This window comes from Rhinopithecus bieti, unplaced genomic scaffold (genome assembly GCF_001698545.2).
Source record: "Rhinopithecus bieti isolate Rb0 unplaced genomic scaffold, ASM169854v2 scaffold_13262, whole genome shotgun sequence".
In the NCBI taxonomy this organism is placed as follows: domain Eukaryota; kingdom Metazoa; phylum Chordata; class Mammalia; order Primates; family Cercopithecidae; genus Rhinopithecus; species Rhinopithecus bieti.
In genome coordinates, this window is record NW_016808004.1 from 2,782,985 (window position 1) to 2,798,460 (window position 15,476).

The 15,476-nt window shown below is 47.9% G+C and overlaps 1 protein-coding gene across 1 annotated transcript in view; it reads left to right on the forward strand.

The window, feature by feature from the left end:
* Positions 1-15,476, forward strand: part of ZNF609 (zinc finger protein 609) — a 207,227-nt gene extending 191,751 nt beyond the window's left edge. Inside the window, exons 3-9 of the mRNA XM_017885011.1 lie at positions 672-759; positions 3,870-6,210; positions 8,007-8,373; positions 9,591-9,766; positions 10,051-10,267; positions 10,736-10,814; positions 11,119-15,476. Of these exons, the coding sequence (XP_017740500.1) occupies positions 672-759; positions 3,870-6,210; positions 8,007-8,373; positions 9,591-9,766; positions 10,051-10,267; positions 10,736-10,809 (3,263 nt within the window). The 3' untranslated portion in view covers positions 10,810-10,814; positions 11,119-15,476. The remainder of the gene's footprint in view (positions 1-671; positions 760-3,869; positions 6,211-8,006; positions 8,374-9,590; positions 9,767-10,050; positions 10,268-10,735; positions 10,815-11,118) is intronic.

A 15,476-nucleotide genomic window follows, 5' to 3' on the forward strand; every position in this document is an offset into this window, starting at 1 on the left:
TTTTTCTTTTTTGAGACAGAGTCTCACTCTGTCACCCAGGCTGGGGTGCAATGGCACAATCTCGGCTCACTGCAAACTCCGCCTCCTGGGTTCAAGCGATTCTCCTGCCTCAGCCTCCTGAGTAGCTGGGATTACAGGCACGCGCCAGCATGCCTGGCTAATTTTTGTAATTTTAGTAGAGATAGGTTTTCCCCATATTGGCCAGGCTGATCTTGAGCTCCTGGCCACAAGTGATCTGTCTACCTTAGCCTCCCAAAGTACTGAGATTACAGGCATGAGCCACCACTCCTGGCCAAAAAATTTTTTTTAAATTATCGAGGTGTGGTGACATGCTCCTGTGGTCTCAGCTACTTGGGAGACTGAGGTGGGACAATTGCTTGAGGCTGCACTCCAGCCTGGGCAGCAGAGCAAGACCCCATCTCCAAAAATAAAAATAAAATGTATCTTGACAAAACCATGAAGTCTTTACAACCGTTAACCATCCTAAGGGGCCTCAGTAGCATTGTAGGCAATTCCTATGGAACTATTCTGGCCCATTCCTATTTGTCCCGTTGGTACCCAGAGCACCTCCTAAACCCTCTTATAGAAGTCACAGTGCTGATCGAAAGTATACTCTTCTCAGTGGCAAATGGGGTGTGTCTCGTCTATATCTATGTGCTCTTATTTTCCAGGGATGTTGGTGGTAAATGTAACATGGAGGAACAAGACATATGTAGGTACACTCCTTGACTGCACACGACATGATTGGGCACCCCCAAGGTAAGCACTTACAGCTATTTAGTTTATATTAAGTCTGAACCACTCTAATTGGTGATCTCTTACACTTTTATCCTGCTAGAATTGTACACCCAGATCTTAAGGGACACGATGGTGTAGATACCAGGGAAAGCATTGTATTTATCTGACATTCAAGAAGACTGAATGGCTGGGTGCAGTGGCTCACGCCTGTAATCCCTGCACTTTGGGAAGCTGAGGCGGGCGGATCACCTGAGATCGGGAGTTGAAGACTAGCCTAACCAACATGGAGAAACCCCATCTCTACTAAAAATACAAAATTAGCCAGGTGTGGTGGTGCATGCCTGTAATCCCAGCTACTCGAGAGGCTGAGGCAGGAGAATCACTTGAAGCCAGGAGGCGGAGATTGCGGTGAGCCAAGATCGCGCCATTGCACTCCAGCCTGGGCAACAAAAAGTGAAACCCCATCTCAAAAAAAAAAAAAAAAAGAAGATGAATTGTGTATGAAAGTGTTCAGGGGGTGCTCACTTCAGAGGTACATATACTAAAATTGGAACAATACAGAAAAGATTAACGTGGCCCCTGCACAAGGGTGACATGCAAATTGTGAAGTGTTCCATATTTTTAAAATTAGCAAAAAAAAAGTGTTGAGGGGATGCATTGGGGGAATGGGGAGAAAATCCTATTTAAGCCTTTGACTGGAATTATTAAAGCCACCTTGAGACCATCTCAAGGTGCAAACATTCATTGATAGTAGCTATTTCTCACAAATTTGAACTTAAGAACATGCTTAGTTTTATAAACTCTACTAGAACATATGGGTTTCACAAGGACCTTTTCATGTTGCAATTTGACCTTTAGATGGATATTTCAATCAATGGCACCTAATAGCTTGTTCCTAATACTAGTACCCAGTATGTCAGGGTTTGGGGAACCCAGGCGTTGGGGGTAATTTACAACTAACATACACGTAACATCCTAGGAGCTTACCAATTAATGCCATTCTCATGCAGTCACAAGTTCCTTTATTGAATCATATTCATTGAAAATGGTAGTTACTATCTGGACAGTTCTTTTAGGAAAAGTATCTTAAACCTTCATCTGGGCCGGGCACGGTGGCTCAAGCCTGTAATCCCAGCACTTTGGGAGGCCGAGATGGGCGGAACACGAGGTCAGGAGATCGAGACCATCCTGGCTAACACGGTGAAACCCTGTCTCTACTAAAATACAAAACTAGCCGGGCGAGGTGGCGGGCGCCTGTAGTCCCAGCTACTCGGGAGGCTGAGACAGGAGAACGGCGTAAACCCAGGAGGCAGAGCTTGCAGTGAGCTGAGATCCGGCCACTGCACTCCAGTCCGGGCGGCGACAGAGCGAGACTCCGCCTCAAAAAAAAAAAAAAAAAAAAAAACCTTAATCAATAAGGTCTATCTTATAAATATCTAGCAAACTTTTACCTTTACGATAGAGAATAAACTGTCTTCTGAGGTATATATTCATGAAAAGTGCTATTAGATCCCAAAGAATAAAATGCTATAAAGTAGAAATACAAACAATATTCTCTGAGTTCCAAGCAATAAAACTAGAAATTAAAAACAATGAAAAATCAAGCACGGCATGGTTCTGCACACATAGTCCCAGCCATGTGGGAGGCTGAAATTGGAGGATCCCTTGATCCCAGGAGTNATTGTTCCAATGAAACTGAGATGGGCAGAAATGTCCCAAGGAAAAGTATTTTAAAGTTCTTGATTCCATACCACTTTCCTTTTCTCAGATGTGATTATGCTCTACTGAGGGCTATTTATGCCTCCTAATTTTCAGAGATGCTGGGCCAGGTTTCTAGAGGCTTAGACTTTTATAAGTCTATATTCAGGCTGGGCGTGGTGGCTCACGCCTGTAATCCCAGCACTTTGGGAGGCTGAGGCAGGTGGATCACCTGAGGTCAGGCAGGTTGAAACCAGCCCGGTCAACATGGTGAAACCCTGTCTCTACTAAAAATACAAAAATTAGCCGGGCGTGGTGGCGGATGCCTATAATCCCAGCTACTGGGGAGGCTGAGGCAGGAGAATTGCTTGAACGCAGGAGGCGGAAGTTGCATTGAGCCTAGATCGCTCCACTGCACTCCAGCCTGGGCAACAGAGCAACACTCCGTCTCAAAAAAAAAAAAAAGACTATATTCAGACCATAATAGTTGCCCTGATAAGAATCAGAAGCAGATGAGCTAAAACAAGTTAGTAAAGTTCTTTATACCCTCCCTTTGCATTTCTGAGAAACCTATTGGAAGGACTTATTTCTGCTTTGGGCATGCAAGAATCCAGAGAGATAGGAGCTGAGTGAGTAGGTTGATAACAGGGAAGCAATAAGTAGCTTTACAGTAGGACTGTTCTGAGAACCCAAAGGAGATATTTGACAAAATTTGCCTTTTTTCTGCAATAGCTTTGGTTCCTACTGTCTTAGAAACCACTTACTCCCGTTGCCCCCTGGGACAAGAGAGTCAAAACCATCTTTAGATCTACAAGGGAACCAATCTTAGCTAAAGGTTTAATTCTAGTCAGTGTTTTAAGCTCCATGAAAAGCTACTTTAGGGCCTATGAGGAATGACCCCTAGGTGCAGATCTCCGGACATTCAAAGAACTCATGTACTCTTGGCTATATCTGATGTTTAGGGAACTCTTAAATGGATAGGTGCTTTGTTCTACCTTTCTATGTCTTCATAGTGAGGTATGTAAGAAAAAGGCATTGGGCTACAGGTAGAGCTAGAGTCTTGTCATATGTTGCCATTAATCAATGATGTTACCTTGGACAAGTCACTTAGCATGCGTGGCCTCAATTTCCTGGATGATCTCTAACATCTTTTCTGAAACCATGACTATGGCTGTATATAGGAAATGTAGACATGACTGTCTTATGGAACAGACTGCATGGCTTTAGAGGTAAATGTTGGAGAATAATTTGCAGCTAACATGCATCCCAGGAGTTCACCATTTAGTGCAGTTCCCAATCAGAATTTCTTTTAACAAATCATATTCATTGAAAATGATAGTCACCATCTGGACAGTTCTGGAGCCTACAGCTAAACTGGTTTGAAGATGTTTTCTCTTCTTAATAATATCCTGTTGTGTTTATCCTTTGCCAAGGTTCTGTGACTCCCCGACCAGTGACCTGGAAATGCGCAATGGTCGGGGTAGAGGCAAACGCATGCGTCCCAACAGTAACACTCCTGTCAATGAGACAGCCACAGCCTCTGACAGCAAAGGGACCAGTAGCAGCAGCAAAACCCGGGCAGGAGCCAATAGCAAAGGCCGACGGGGCAGCCAGAATTCTTCAGAGCATCGCCCACCTGCCAGCAGCACTTCTGAGGATGTCAAGGCCAGCCCTTCCTCAGCTAATAAGCGGAAAAACAAACCCCTTTCAGACATGGAGCTAAACTCTAGCTCAGAGGACTCCAAAGGGAGCAAGCGTGTCCGTACTAATTCCATGGGCTCAGCCACTGGCCCCCTTCCTGGGACCAAGGTAGAACCCACTGTTCTGGACAGAAACTGTCCCTCCCCAGTCCTGATTGACTGTCCCCACCCAAACTGCAACAAGAAGTACAAGCACATCAATGGACTTAAGTACCACCAAGCTCATGCCCATACAGATGATGACAGCAAGCCGGAAGCGGATGGGGACAGTGAGTACGGAGAGGAACCTATTCTCCATGCAGATCTCGGGAGCTGCAATGGTGCATCTGTCTCACAAAAAGGTTCCTTGTCCCCTGCCCGCTCAGCTACCCCCAAAGTTCGACTTGTAGAGCCCCACAGCCCTTCTCCTTCAAGCAAATTCAGCACAAAAGGCCTCTGTAAGAAAAAGTTGAGTGGGGAAGGGGACACAGACCTTGGGGCCTTATCCAATGATGGCTCTGATGATGGACCCTCAGTGATGGATGAAACAAGCAATGATGCCTTTGATTCTTTAGAAAGGAAGTGTATGGAAAAAGAAAAATGTAAAAAACCCTCTAGTTTAAAACCTGAAAAGATTCCTTCCAAGAGCTTAAAGTCAGCCCGTCCCATTGCCCCTGCCATCCCCCCACAGCAAATCTACACCTTCCAGACAGCCACCTTCACAGCAGCGAGCCCAGGCTCTTCCTCAGGCTTGACCGCCACAGTGGCACAAGCCATGCCCAACAGTCCCCAGCTCAAGCCCATTCAGCCCAAGCCCACTGTTATGGGAGAACCTTTCACAGTCAACCCTGCCTTGACTACAGCCAAGGACAAGAAAAAGAAAGACAAAAAAAAGAAGGAATCTTCAAAGGAACTTGAAAGTCCTCTGACCCCTGGGAAGGTGTGTCGAGTAGAAGAAGGCAAAAGCCCATTCAGGGAATCTTCAGGAGATGGGATGAAAATGGAGGGACTCCTAAATGGCTCATCAGACCCCCACCAAAGCCGACTGGCTAGCATCAAGGCTGAAGCCGACAAGATCTACAGTTTCACAGATAATGCCCCCAGCCCTTCCATTGGAGGCAGTAGCCGCCTTGAAAACACTACCCCTACTCAGCCCCTGACTCCCTTACATGTAGTGACCCAGAATGGAGCTGAAGCCAGCTCAGTCAAAACCAACAGCCCTGCATACTCTGACATCTCTGATGCTGGGGAGGATGGGGAGGGCAAAGTAGACAGTGTCAAATCAAAGGATGCTGAACAGTTGGTTAAAGAAGGGGCTAAGAAAACTCTTTTTCCCGCTCAGCCTCAGAGCAAAGACTCACCATATTACCAAGGCTTTGAGAGTTACTATTCTCCAAGTTACGCACAGTCCAGCCCTGGGGCTCTCAACCCCAGCAGCCAGGCAGGAGTGGAGAGCCAGGCCCTGAAGACAAAAAAGGATGAGGAACCTGAGAGCATAGAAGGAAAAGTGAAGAACGATGTCTGTGAGGAAAAGAAGCCCGAGCTGAGCAGTTCCAGTCAGCAGCCCTCAGTCATCCAGCAGCGTCCCAACATGTATATGCAGTCCCTGTACTATAACCAGTATGCCTATGTGCCCCCCTATGGCTACAGCGACCAGAGTTATCACACCCACCTTCTGAGCACTAACACAGCTTACCGGCAGCAGTACGAAGAACAGCAGAAACGCCAGAGCTTAGAGCAGCAGCAGCGGGGAGTGGACAAGAAGGCAGAGATGGGCCTGAAGGAGCGTGAGGCAGCACTCAAGGAAGAGTGGAAGCAAAAGCCGTCAATTCCACCAACTCTCACCAAGGCCCCCAGCCTGACAGACCTTGTGAAGTCAGGACCTGGCAAGGCCAAGGAGCCAGGGGCTGACTCAGCCAAATCAGTCATCATTCCCAAGTTAGATGACTCTTCAAAACTCCCGGGCCAGGCCCCTGAAGGCCTTAAAGTGAAGCTGAGTGATGCCAGCCACCTAAGCAAGGAGGCCTCTGAGGCCAAGACAGGCGCTGAGTGTGGTCGACAGGCAGAGGTGGATCCAATACTCTGGTACCGACAGGTAACTGTTGCTCTGGGAGGAAGTGGAAATACCGTATGATAATCATCTGTCGTCCTCACAAATAAGGGCTGTCCTTGTATAGGGGTTCAACGGAATTGCGATTAGCAGGAGAGATGTGTAATTTTAAGGATTCTTTACCTTTATAAACCATTTTAATGTTTTTTATTTTATTTTAATGTTATTTTTTCGAGATGGAGTCTCACTCTGTTGCCCAGGCTAGAGTGCAGTGGTGCTATCTTGGCTCACTGCAACATTCACCACACCCAGCTAATTTTTTTTGTATTTTTAGTAGAGATGGGGCTTCACCATGTTGGTCAGGCTGGTCTCAAACTCCTGACCTCAAGTAATCCACCTGCCTCAGCCTCCCAAAGTGCTGGGATTACAGACATGAGCCACTGCACCCAGCCAATTTTTTTATTTTTATGTTTTTTTGTTGTTGTTGTTGTTGTTGTTTGTTTGTTTGTTTTTGAGACGGAGTCTCGCTCTGTCACCCAGGCTGGAGTGCAGTGGCCGGATCTCAGCTCACTGCAAGCTCCGCCTCCCAGGTTCACGCCATTCTCCTGCCTTAGCCTCCCGAGTAGCTGGAATTACAGGCGCCCGCCACCTCGCCTTGCTAGTTTTCTGTATTTTTTAGTAGAGACGGGGTTTCACCGTGTTAGCCAGGATGGTCTCGATCTCCTGACCTTGTGATCCGCCCGTCTCGGCCTCCCAAAGTGCTGGGATTACAGGCTTGAGCCACCGCGCCCGGCCTATTTTTATGTTTTTATAGAGACCAGAGTCCCTCTCTATTGCCCAGGCTGGAATGCAATGACATAGTAATAGCTCACAGCAATTTCCAACTCCTAGGCCCAAGCAATCTTCCTGCCTCAGCCTCCCAATTAACCAGGACTACAGATGCATGCCACCACACCCAAATGTTTTAATTTTTTGTAGAGAGAGGTCTCACTATGTTGCCCAGGCTGGTCTTGAACTCCTGGCCTCAAGTAGTCTTCCTGCCTCAGCCTCCCAAAGCACTGGGATTCATATTAATGTTTTTTAAAAAGCACTTTTATATCCATAGCAGGTGTTTTTTCCATTTGACAAGAAAGGCCCAGACAAGTTCGCTTGATTTGTCTAGGGTTTCTTAAGACCTCACTAGCCAAGCCAGGATTAGAACTGAGGTATCTCGATTCCTTGTCTGTGTTTCTTCCACTGTTTGGTTCCTGTGAAATGAGTTATTGATGGTCTCTCTGTTTTTTAGAGTAGGTACAAAGTATACTCATTTACTGAGTTTCTTTAACAAGGATTTTATAGGTTGAGTTAGAACTAGGAACTTGGAATCTCATATCTTGATCTGCTCATGAGACTTAGAATGTCTTCCCTTCCCTCTTAGTACAATAGTTATGCCTCCCTCCCTCCTCTGATCTGAGTGTCACTTACAAGCTTTCCACCCCCCTGAGCGTGCTCTGAAATAGTGAAACAACCTAAACATCTTGGAAGGGGCAGCCTCTCCTATTTCAGTCATTTCCCCAGAATGTTTGTTCTTACCTAGAAAACATCCACTGATGCACGGACGGATTTTCCTTTTCTCCCCCTGCCCCATCTTGTTCCCTGTGGGTGGGTGCAGAGGTGGGGTGGGGCTTTTAACCAAAAGGGAGCAGAGTGGGATTATAAACAAGATCAGTAAGAGGCCAAGATCCTACTCTGCCCCAGGTGTCTAGTAATTATCTGCTCTGGTGGTTCTACTGGGACCTTGGGCTTGAAATATATCTGTCTTATCTGTACAACACCCAGTCGTTGTTCTGTGATTTTTGTAGGAGGCAGAGCCCCGGATGTGGACATATGTTTATCCTGCCAAGTACTCAGACATCAAGTCGGAGGATGAGCGGTGGAAGGAGGAGCGGGACCGCAAATTGAAGGAGGAAAGGAGTCGGAGTAAGGACTCTGTCCCCAAGGAAGATGGGAAGGAAAGCACAAGTAGTGACTGCAAGCTGCCCACGTCGGAGGAGTCTCGCCTTGGGAGCAAGGAGCCCCGACCAAGTGTCCATGTGCCTGTGTCCTCCCCACTCACCCAGCACCAGTCCTACATCCCCTACATGCACGGCTATTCCTACAGTCAGTCCTATGACCCCAACCACCCCAGCTACCGGAGCATGCCTGCTGTGATGATGCAGAACTACCCAGGTATAGCACCAAGTGCCAGCCGCTATTCCATTCACTGGAAGGGGGAATGAAGCACAGATTTCACATCCAGAGTTTTCTTGCTCAGCCCCAAGGCATATTGAGGCTCACCTAGATGACAGCCCTTTTTTCACTGAGTCGTTCTATGAGGTAGCCACCCTAACCCACAGTTCCTTGAATGACCCATAATGATAGTCTTTAGCCTCTTTAGCCTCACTCCTTAGAGCTTCCAGCTTCCTACAGCAGCCTAAATAGTCTGAACATTCTGGTGACATTGTTTTTTTTTTTTTTTTTTGAGACGGAGTCTCGCTCTGTCGCCCAGGCTGGAGTGCAGTGGCCGGATCTCAGCTCACTGCAAGCTCCACCTCCCGGGTTCGCGCCATTCTCCTGCCTCAGCCTCCCGAGTAGCTGGGACTACAGGCGCCCGCCAGGTCGCCCGGCTAGTTTTTTGTATTTTAGTAGAGACGGGGTTTCACCATGTTAGCCAGGATGGTCTTGATCTTCTGACCTCGTGATCCGCCCGTCTCGGCCTCCCAAAGTGCTGGGATTACAGGCTTGAGCCACCGCGCCCGGCCGACATTGTTATAAAGCACACTCTAAATAGAAGTAAGCGTTTCAAAGAGAAATAGGAAATTTCTTACCCTTGAGGCGTTCCTTTCTCCCTGTCACTCACACCTGTCAGTATAAAAATCATAGTTGCATTTGTTGAGTGCTCCCCCAGAGCCAGGCGCTGTCCTCTGAGATTTATGCATATTATCTTTTTTAATCCTCCCCATCACCTTAAGTAGTAAGTATTGGTATCTTCATTTTTGATGATGAAGAAATTGAAGCTCAAAACAGTTATTTATTTGTTCAAGTTTACCAAGCTGGTAAGTCTCAGAATAAGGTTTTGAGCCCAAGGCTCTGACTCCAGATCCTGTGATCTTTCCACTTTATCATATCACTTCTCCAAGATGAATCTGAGACCAGTTCAAAGAACAGTATCGGATCTATGGAAGTTGGCTGCAGGAAACAGGGCTGTGTTCCTAGTATCCCTTAGCTAATTTTTCCTGTAGAGCTCAGTAAGGAAAGGTCAAGCCAACAGTCTCAGCAAAGACACTATGTTAGAAAATACCTCAGCCTGTGCCTTGGAAAGCTGATGCCCGCCTAATCAAGCTCACTAAAGCAGAGCTTCCTCTACCTCTCCCATCTCTTTGAATGTTTGATTTCTCCTTCCACAGGTTCATACCTGCCTTCCAGCTACTCTTTTTCTCCATATGGCAGCAAGGTCTCAGGTGGTGAAGATGCTGACAAGGCACGAGCGAGCCCCAGTGTCAGTTGTAAATCCAGCTCAGAGTCCAAAGCCCTGGACATCTTGCAGCAGCATGCCAGTCACTACAAGAGCAAGTCTCCCACGGTAAGAGAAGTACAGTGATGCTGGCTGTTACCCAAAACCAGTAAGGCCAGATCCAGGGTCTGGGAGAAGGTGGGCAAGTTCAGGTCCTGACCACAGTGCAGCTTGGCTGACTTGACATTGGCAGCCCCCAGGGCATCTTCTTGATTCTTACATGTCTTGCGCTTTTAGGGGTCATAAGGTGGCACCCTGGGCATCTCACTCAGGTGTGGGTGTTTGTGTGTGTGTGTGGTTGTATATATGTGTGTCTCACTATAGTGCTTTTGTGTCTCTGGTTTCCTTTCCAGATAAGTGATAAAACTTCTCAGGAGAGAGATCGAGGAGGCTGTGGGGTGGTTGGGGGTGGTGGCAGCTGTAGCAGCGTTGGGGGAGCAGGTGGGGGTGAACGGAGTGTTGACCGGCCCCGCACCTCTCCTTCCCAGCGCCTGATGTCCACACACCACCACCACCACCACTTGGGGTACTCGTTGCTCCCAGCACAGTACAACTTACCCTATGCAGCAGGTAAGCCTCTTTTCCCTACCACCTGTTATTTTGTCTTGTTTTGTTTATCTTCATCCCAGTAGTATGTCTACATCTTCATCCCAGTAGTATGTCCACAGCTAGGACCCTCCTCCCTGCCTCATAAGAATCCTTTTTCAATTTTTTTTTTTTTTTGAGCTTCTAATCTGTGCACAGTCCTAACCTCCTGCTGTCATTAAAGCATATGATATTTATTCCTCCCTTGGAGTTTGGGGACTCTTAAATTCCTCCAGAATACTAGCCTTGATATTCAGAAGAATATGGCACAGGTGTTCCCCAAAGGCAAAGAGAAACAATCAGCTGAGAAATACAGCCTTATTATCTATCTTCAGCAAATATATCTGGCTGAGTATCAGATTTTTTTTTCTGTCAGCACCCCAAAACTCAGGGAAAATGGTTAATGGAAGGTTTCTATGAGTGCTGCACTAACATGTTCTCCTGCTCACTCAGGGCTTTCTTCTACAGCCATTGTTGCCAGCCAACAAGGCTCAACTCCCTCACTCTACCCACCCCCCAGGAGGTGAGAATGGTAAGTAACTTTTGTTAATTTGGGGCAACACGTAAAGCTGGGATAGTTGCTACCTGGATCACAGAATCCCTAGGTGAGGAATAGCTATGAGGGGTCAGCGGTCTGGAATCCATAGAACACTGGCCAAGCCTCTTGTACAAGAGTCTCCCATGAAGCCATGTGCCTCTGAGAGGACCTGTGGAACACAGTGTCCCCTAGGGACCAGTACTGGCCACTCCTGCAGTTCATTTTCTTGGAGTGCCACCTTGTGGTTGTTTTACCAACAGGCTGAGTGCCTGGTTATCTGTCCATGTTTCCCTTGCAGACATCAAGTGCCCGGATAAAATCAGCTTCATGGGCCCGGACTGGCTCACCCAAGGAGGTGCTGAAGGTGCCATTTAGACATCAGTTAAATGGTGTTGATCACCCTGTTTGCCGTTTCCTCCATGACTGAAGGCAGACCCTTGGCTATCTCACCTCCACCAGACCTCCGGACTACCTGACCCTCCATCTTCCTCAGGAGCTGGAGAGCTGGTACTTAGCAAAAATATTTATTCTCTCAGCCACAGTCATGACTGTTGTGGCCTCTGTGGAGATGAAGGCACGGAAAGCAACCAGGGGAACATGGCCTCAGCCCAGAGAAGCCACCGCTCTGTTCCCCAAGCCCTTGGTCTGCTGCCAGAGCAGTACCAGCCCCCCTGCCCACCAGGGAGGGACCCCCACCCCCAAGCACTGGGTAAGGTCTGAAGACAGCACAGCAGCCATACCCCTCACCATCATTACCACCATCACCAGATTCTGCATCTCCCTAGTGCTTTGCACCCTGGGAATTGGCAGCATGTGGAGGAACTAGAATCTCAGGAAAGAAATTGGGGGTTGTTTTCTACGTAATTGTGAAAACAAGGTCTTCAAATGTGGAGACTTCTCCCCATTTACATGAGCACATGTAAACGCTCACAACCTAGCCTGGAAAGGAAGACCAAGGCATCTGCCCCAATATGGCCTTGAGCTGCCTGTGAGGCAGGGGGCAAGGGTTCCACCACCAGCACAGGGCTCCCCAGGGACACTGGGAGCAAGCTGGTGCTGGAGCATGAATGGCATCTGTGAAGTAGAACCTGCGTCCCCACTAAGTCCTGCTGCTTCTTATTCCCCAACTCCTTGCCCTTTTCCCTTCCCTCCTAACCCCTTGGTGCCTTTCCCAGGGGGATCCCCACACTGGTCTTGCCTCTTCTTTTCCACTGCTTGGCTCTTAAGCCTCAGGCAGATAAACTAGTATTCTCCCCAGCATGGGGAACCTTGGAGTCTGCCAGGTCACCTTAGGGCAAGGCCCAGAAGGCAGCCCCTGGGAGCACCCAGCAGTTCTTGGAGATGTACTGTCATCTAGCCATCTGATATCTTCCTCATTTGGGGCCACAAATGTATACAGCCCAATTCCTCTGTCTACAAGTACATGATTTTATATAGCTCAATCTATAACTTCCATGTGGGCCAATATAAGCTGTGTTTCTTGGTAACACGTATTTTGTTTGAGGGGCCACTGGCCGTGGGAGGTTATTTGTTCCTTAGACCCTGGGATAACACATCCAAGCCATTACTTATTAGAGTCTCAGAATGTACTCAGTGGAGCTGTGCTTTGAGGTAGCCAACATTTCTCTGCTCTCCTTAGAATTGCAGTCTCCCAATGGAAGCTTTATGCTCTTTGTACTGGGAAAGTGAGGATGATTTGGTAGCTTTATTGGGGTCATGTCTTCCCCAAGGTGTGGGGAGCTTTAGCTTACGTGGCTTTTGAGGTATCATCCCTCTATTCTCCCCTCCTATCTTTCCATGACCCTCTGGATTGAGAGAGGTAAAGACTGACAGACACCAGCGTAGGCTGGAAAAGGGAGTGTGTGACCAGAGTGCCAAAAATGACTAGGAGCAGGAACTGCTCCAACTCAGTTTGGAGAATGGGAAACGGGACAGTAAGCACAATGCCCAGTAGTACTTGATTTCCAAGGACCCTGGAACCCTACACATGAGAGGCTTAGGGTCACCATCTGCTCAAGAGGATCCCCTCTGATCTACAGGCCTTTCCCCTAGGTGTCTACGTCCTCGTTTTTGTTCAAGTTGGGTTCTGAGCCCTCCGCCAAAACCATTGTTTTAGACCTCTTGGCAGGGCCCCAAAACAACCTCCCTCATACCCATCATATTCCCTCTGCCTCCTGCTGCCCTCGTGGGCAGTGCTCTGAGCAGTGACCTCCCTTTCCTCCATGGAAGTAGCTAGTGCAGACACCTTCACCCCACCTCACCTGAGTCACCTCAACCAAGAGGGTGACTGAATTTCGGCCTGATTATGCCCTCCTGGAGCTCCTGTGAGGTGGAGCCAAGGGCCCCTCTCTGTTCCTGTTTGTTTCAAAATATTGTTGTGTGTTTTGTATCTGTGGCACTGGCCTGCAGCATACTCTGTACATATTGTAAAGAAACCGTTTGGAGTAATTTTCTTTTGCATTGGGCAGGTGTGGCCCTGCATTCCTGCCCTTTCCACTCGTTCTGTAACAGAGGATGAACTTCTGTATTAGCTGGGCAGCCTTGGGTTCTCCAGAAGAGAACAGGTTTTTCTTTTCCTTTTTAAATTTTCTTCTTAAACATTTGGCTCTTTGATCCTCATATCCAAGTCTCCCCTGAAGAGTAGGAGCTGCTCAGAAGAGCAGGTGAAAGCCACAATGGCAGATCCTGATGCTTGCCAGGCCTAGTCTTCCCTCCAAAATAACATGAAGCAGCAGCTGTGGAGATTCTTGACAAGTGCTAAGTGAAAGATTTGCTGTCCACCTCTACATGGGGAGGAGAAACACAGGTGGGAGCTACCTGTGGCATCCATGATCTAGTCAGAGGGATGAGATGCTCAGCAGGGATCCCCATCCTATCCCACCCCACAAAGAAAGGCTGGAAAAACTTGCTACCAAGGGCCAAGACCACCAGACCAAGCCTGTCTCTGAGCCACCCCTGCCCAGGCCCTCACAGACATTGCTCACTGGGCTTCCCATCGAGGAGAAGCTGAAGAGAGAGGGGGTCTCATCCCCAGATAGATCAGGCAAGGCTTGAAGAGCTGCTGTTTAGGATCCACATCAACTACTTCCTCATTTTAAGGTATGGCAGTTCCCTTCATCCCCTTTTCCTGCCTTGTACATGTACATGTATGAAATTTCCTTCTCTTACCCAACTCTCTCCACACATCACAAGGTCAAAGAACCACACGCTTAGAAGGGTAAGAGGGAACCCTATGAAATGAAATGGTGATTTCTTGAGTCTCTTCTTTCCAGGTTTCAAGGGGCCATGGGAGGACTTAGAGAGTTGCGAGTGAAGACTGCAGAGGGCTAGGAAAGTATTGTATACAGGTTTTGAGGCCACCCATGTCACTTATCCCGTATACCCTCTACCATCCCCTTGTCTACTCTGATGCCCCCAAGATGCAACTGGGCAGCTAGTTGGCCCCGTAATTCTGGGCCTTTGTTATTTGTTTTATTATTTGGAAATCCCAGGAAGCTTTCCAGTGATCTCCTACCATGGGGCCCTCCTGGGATCAAGCCCCTCCCAGGCCTGTCCCCAGCCCCTCCTGCCCCAGCCCACCCGCTTGCCTTGGTGCTCAGCCCTCCCACTGGGAGCAGGTTGGGGCGAGCTGGAGGCCCGGGCTGGAGGGGCAGTGTTGCTGTTCATAGATTTTGTTCCATTGGCGTTGCTCTGTTGGATTTAATTTCAGTCTTCCTGATTCTTCCCTTCTGTAAAGTGTACATTACCAAGTTCCTTGTTTTTTTATATATATATATAAATATATATATATACAAACTGTACTCTTTTTGCCTTTGTACATTCAGGCAAGAAGAGAAAATAAATCTTTTTAAGAGACAATCACAAATCTGTGAGGGCTGCTGGTTATTTCTCCTGGAGTTTGCTGCTGAGCTGCCTCTTCCTTCCTCCCAACTTTCCTGTTCTCCCTCAGCTTTCCTGATCTTCCTGGCCCTGCTCCATATGCATCCTCAGCTTCACTTTCCCTGGCTGATGGCAAGTTGTTGAATCCAGTGTCCAGACTACCTGCCTTGTAACCCTTTTCTGCCCAGCATTGTTTTCTGGCTTGGCCAGTGGCTTAGCCCAGGAGCTTTACTCTGTGCCCTGGCCTCCCCTCTCTTCACCTTTAGATTCCATTCACCGAAGTGACTTTGGACCCCTGGGTACTCTGGGACCTGTTTCCTGGAGGCCCTGGCTTGGGAAACTCACCTGTGAAACTATGCAGCTGGGAGCTCTCTGCCTAAGAGTTTGCACTATTTAAACCTGCCTGGGAGTTAGGACGGATGGTTTTAGGAATGACCAGGAAACTACCCCTAAAACTCTCCCTACATTCCAGCCTCTAGAATGCTCTGATCCAGAGCTCAGTGGATGATTCCCAGCTGGTGGACTCTGTGGCTACCCCATCAGAACAAGGGCTAAGGGTTTATGGGTCAAAAGTATTTGATCAGAATTTTAAAGGGTGGTACACTCTGAAACACAGCCCAACCAAACCATTGTTTGGCCTCTCTTTTCCTCTACCTTCCTCCTCCCCCCTTTTTCCCCTCTCTACTTCCTCTTCTTAATTGGCTTTGAAATTGAAGTATATTTTTAAATTATTTGTTGTATTTATTGAATAAAGTTTTTAATGTCCCTGTTCTTAAA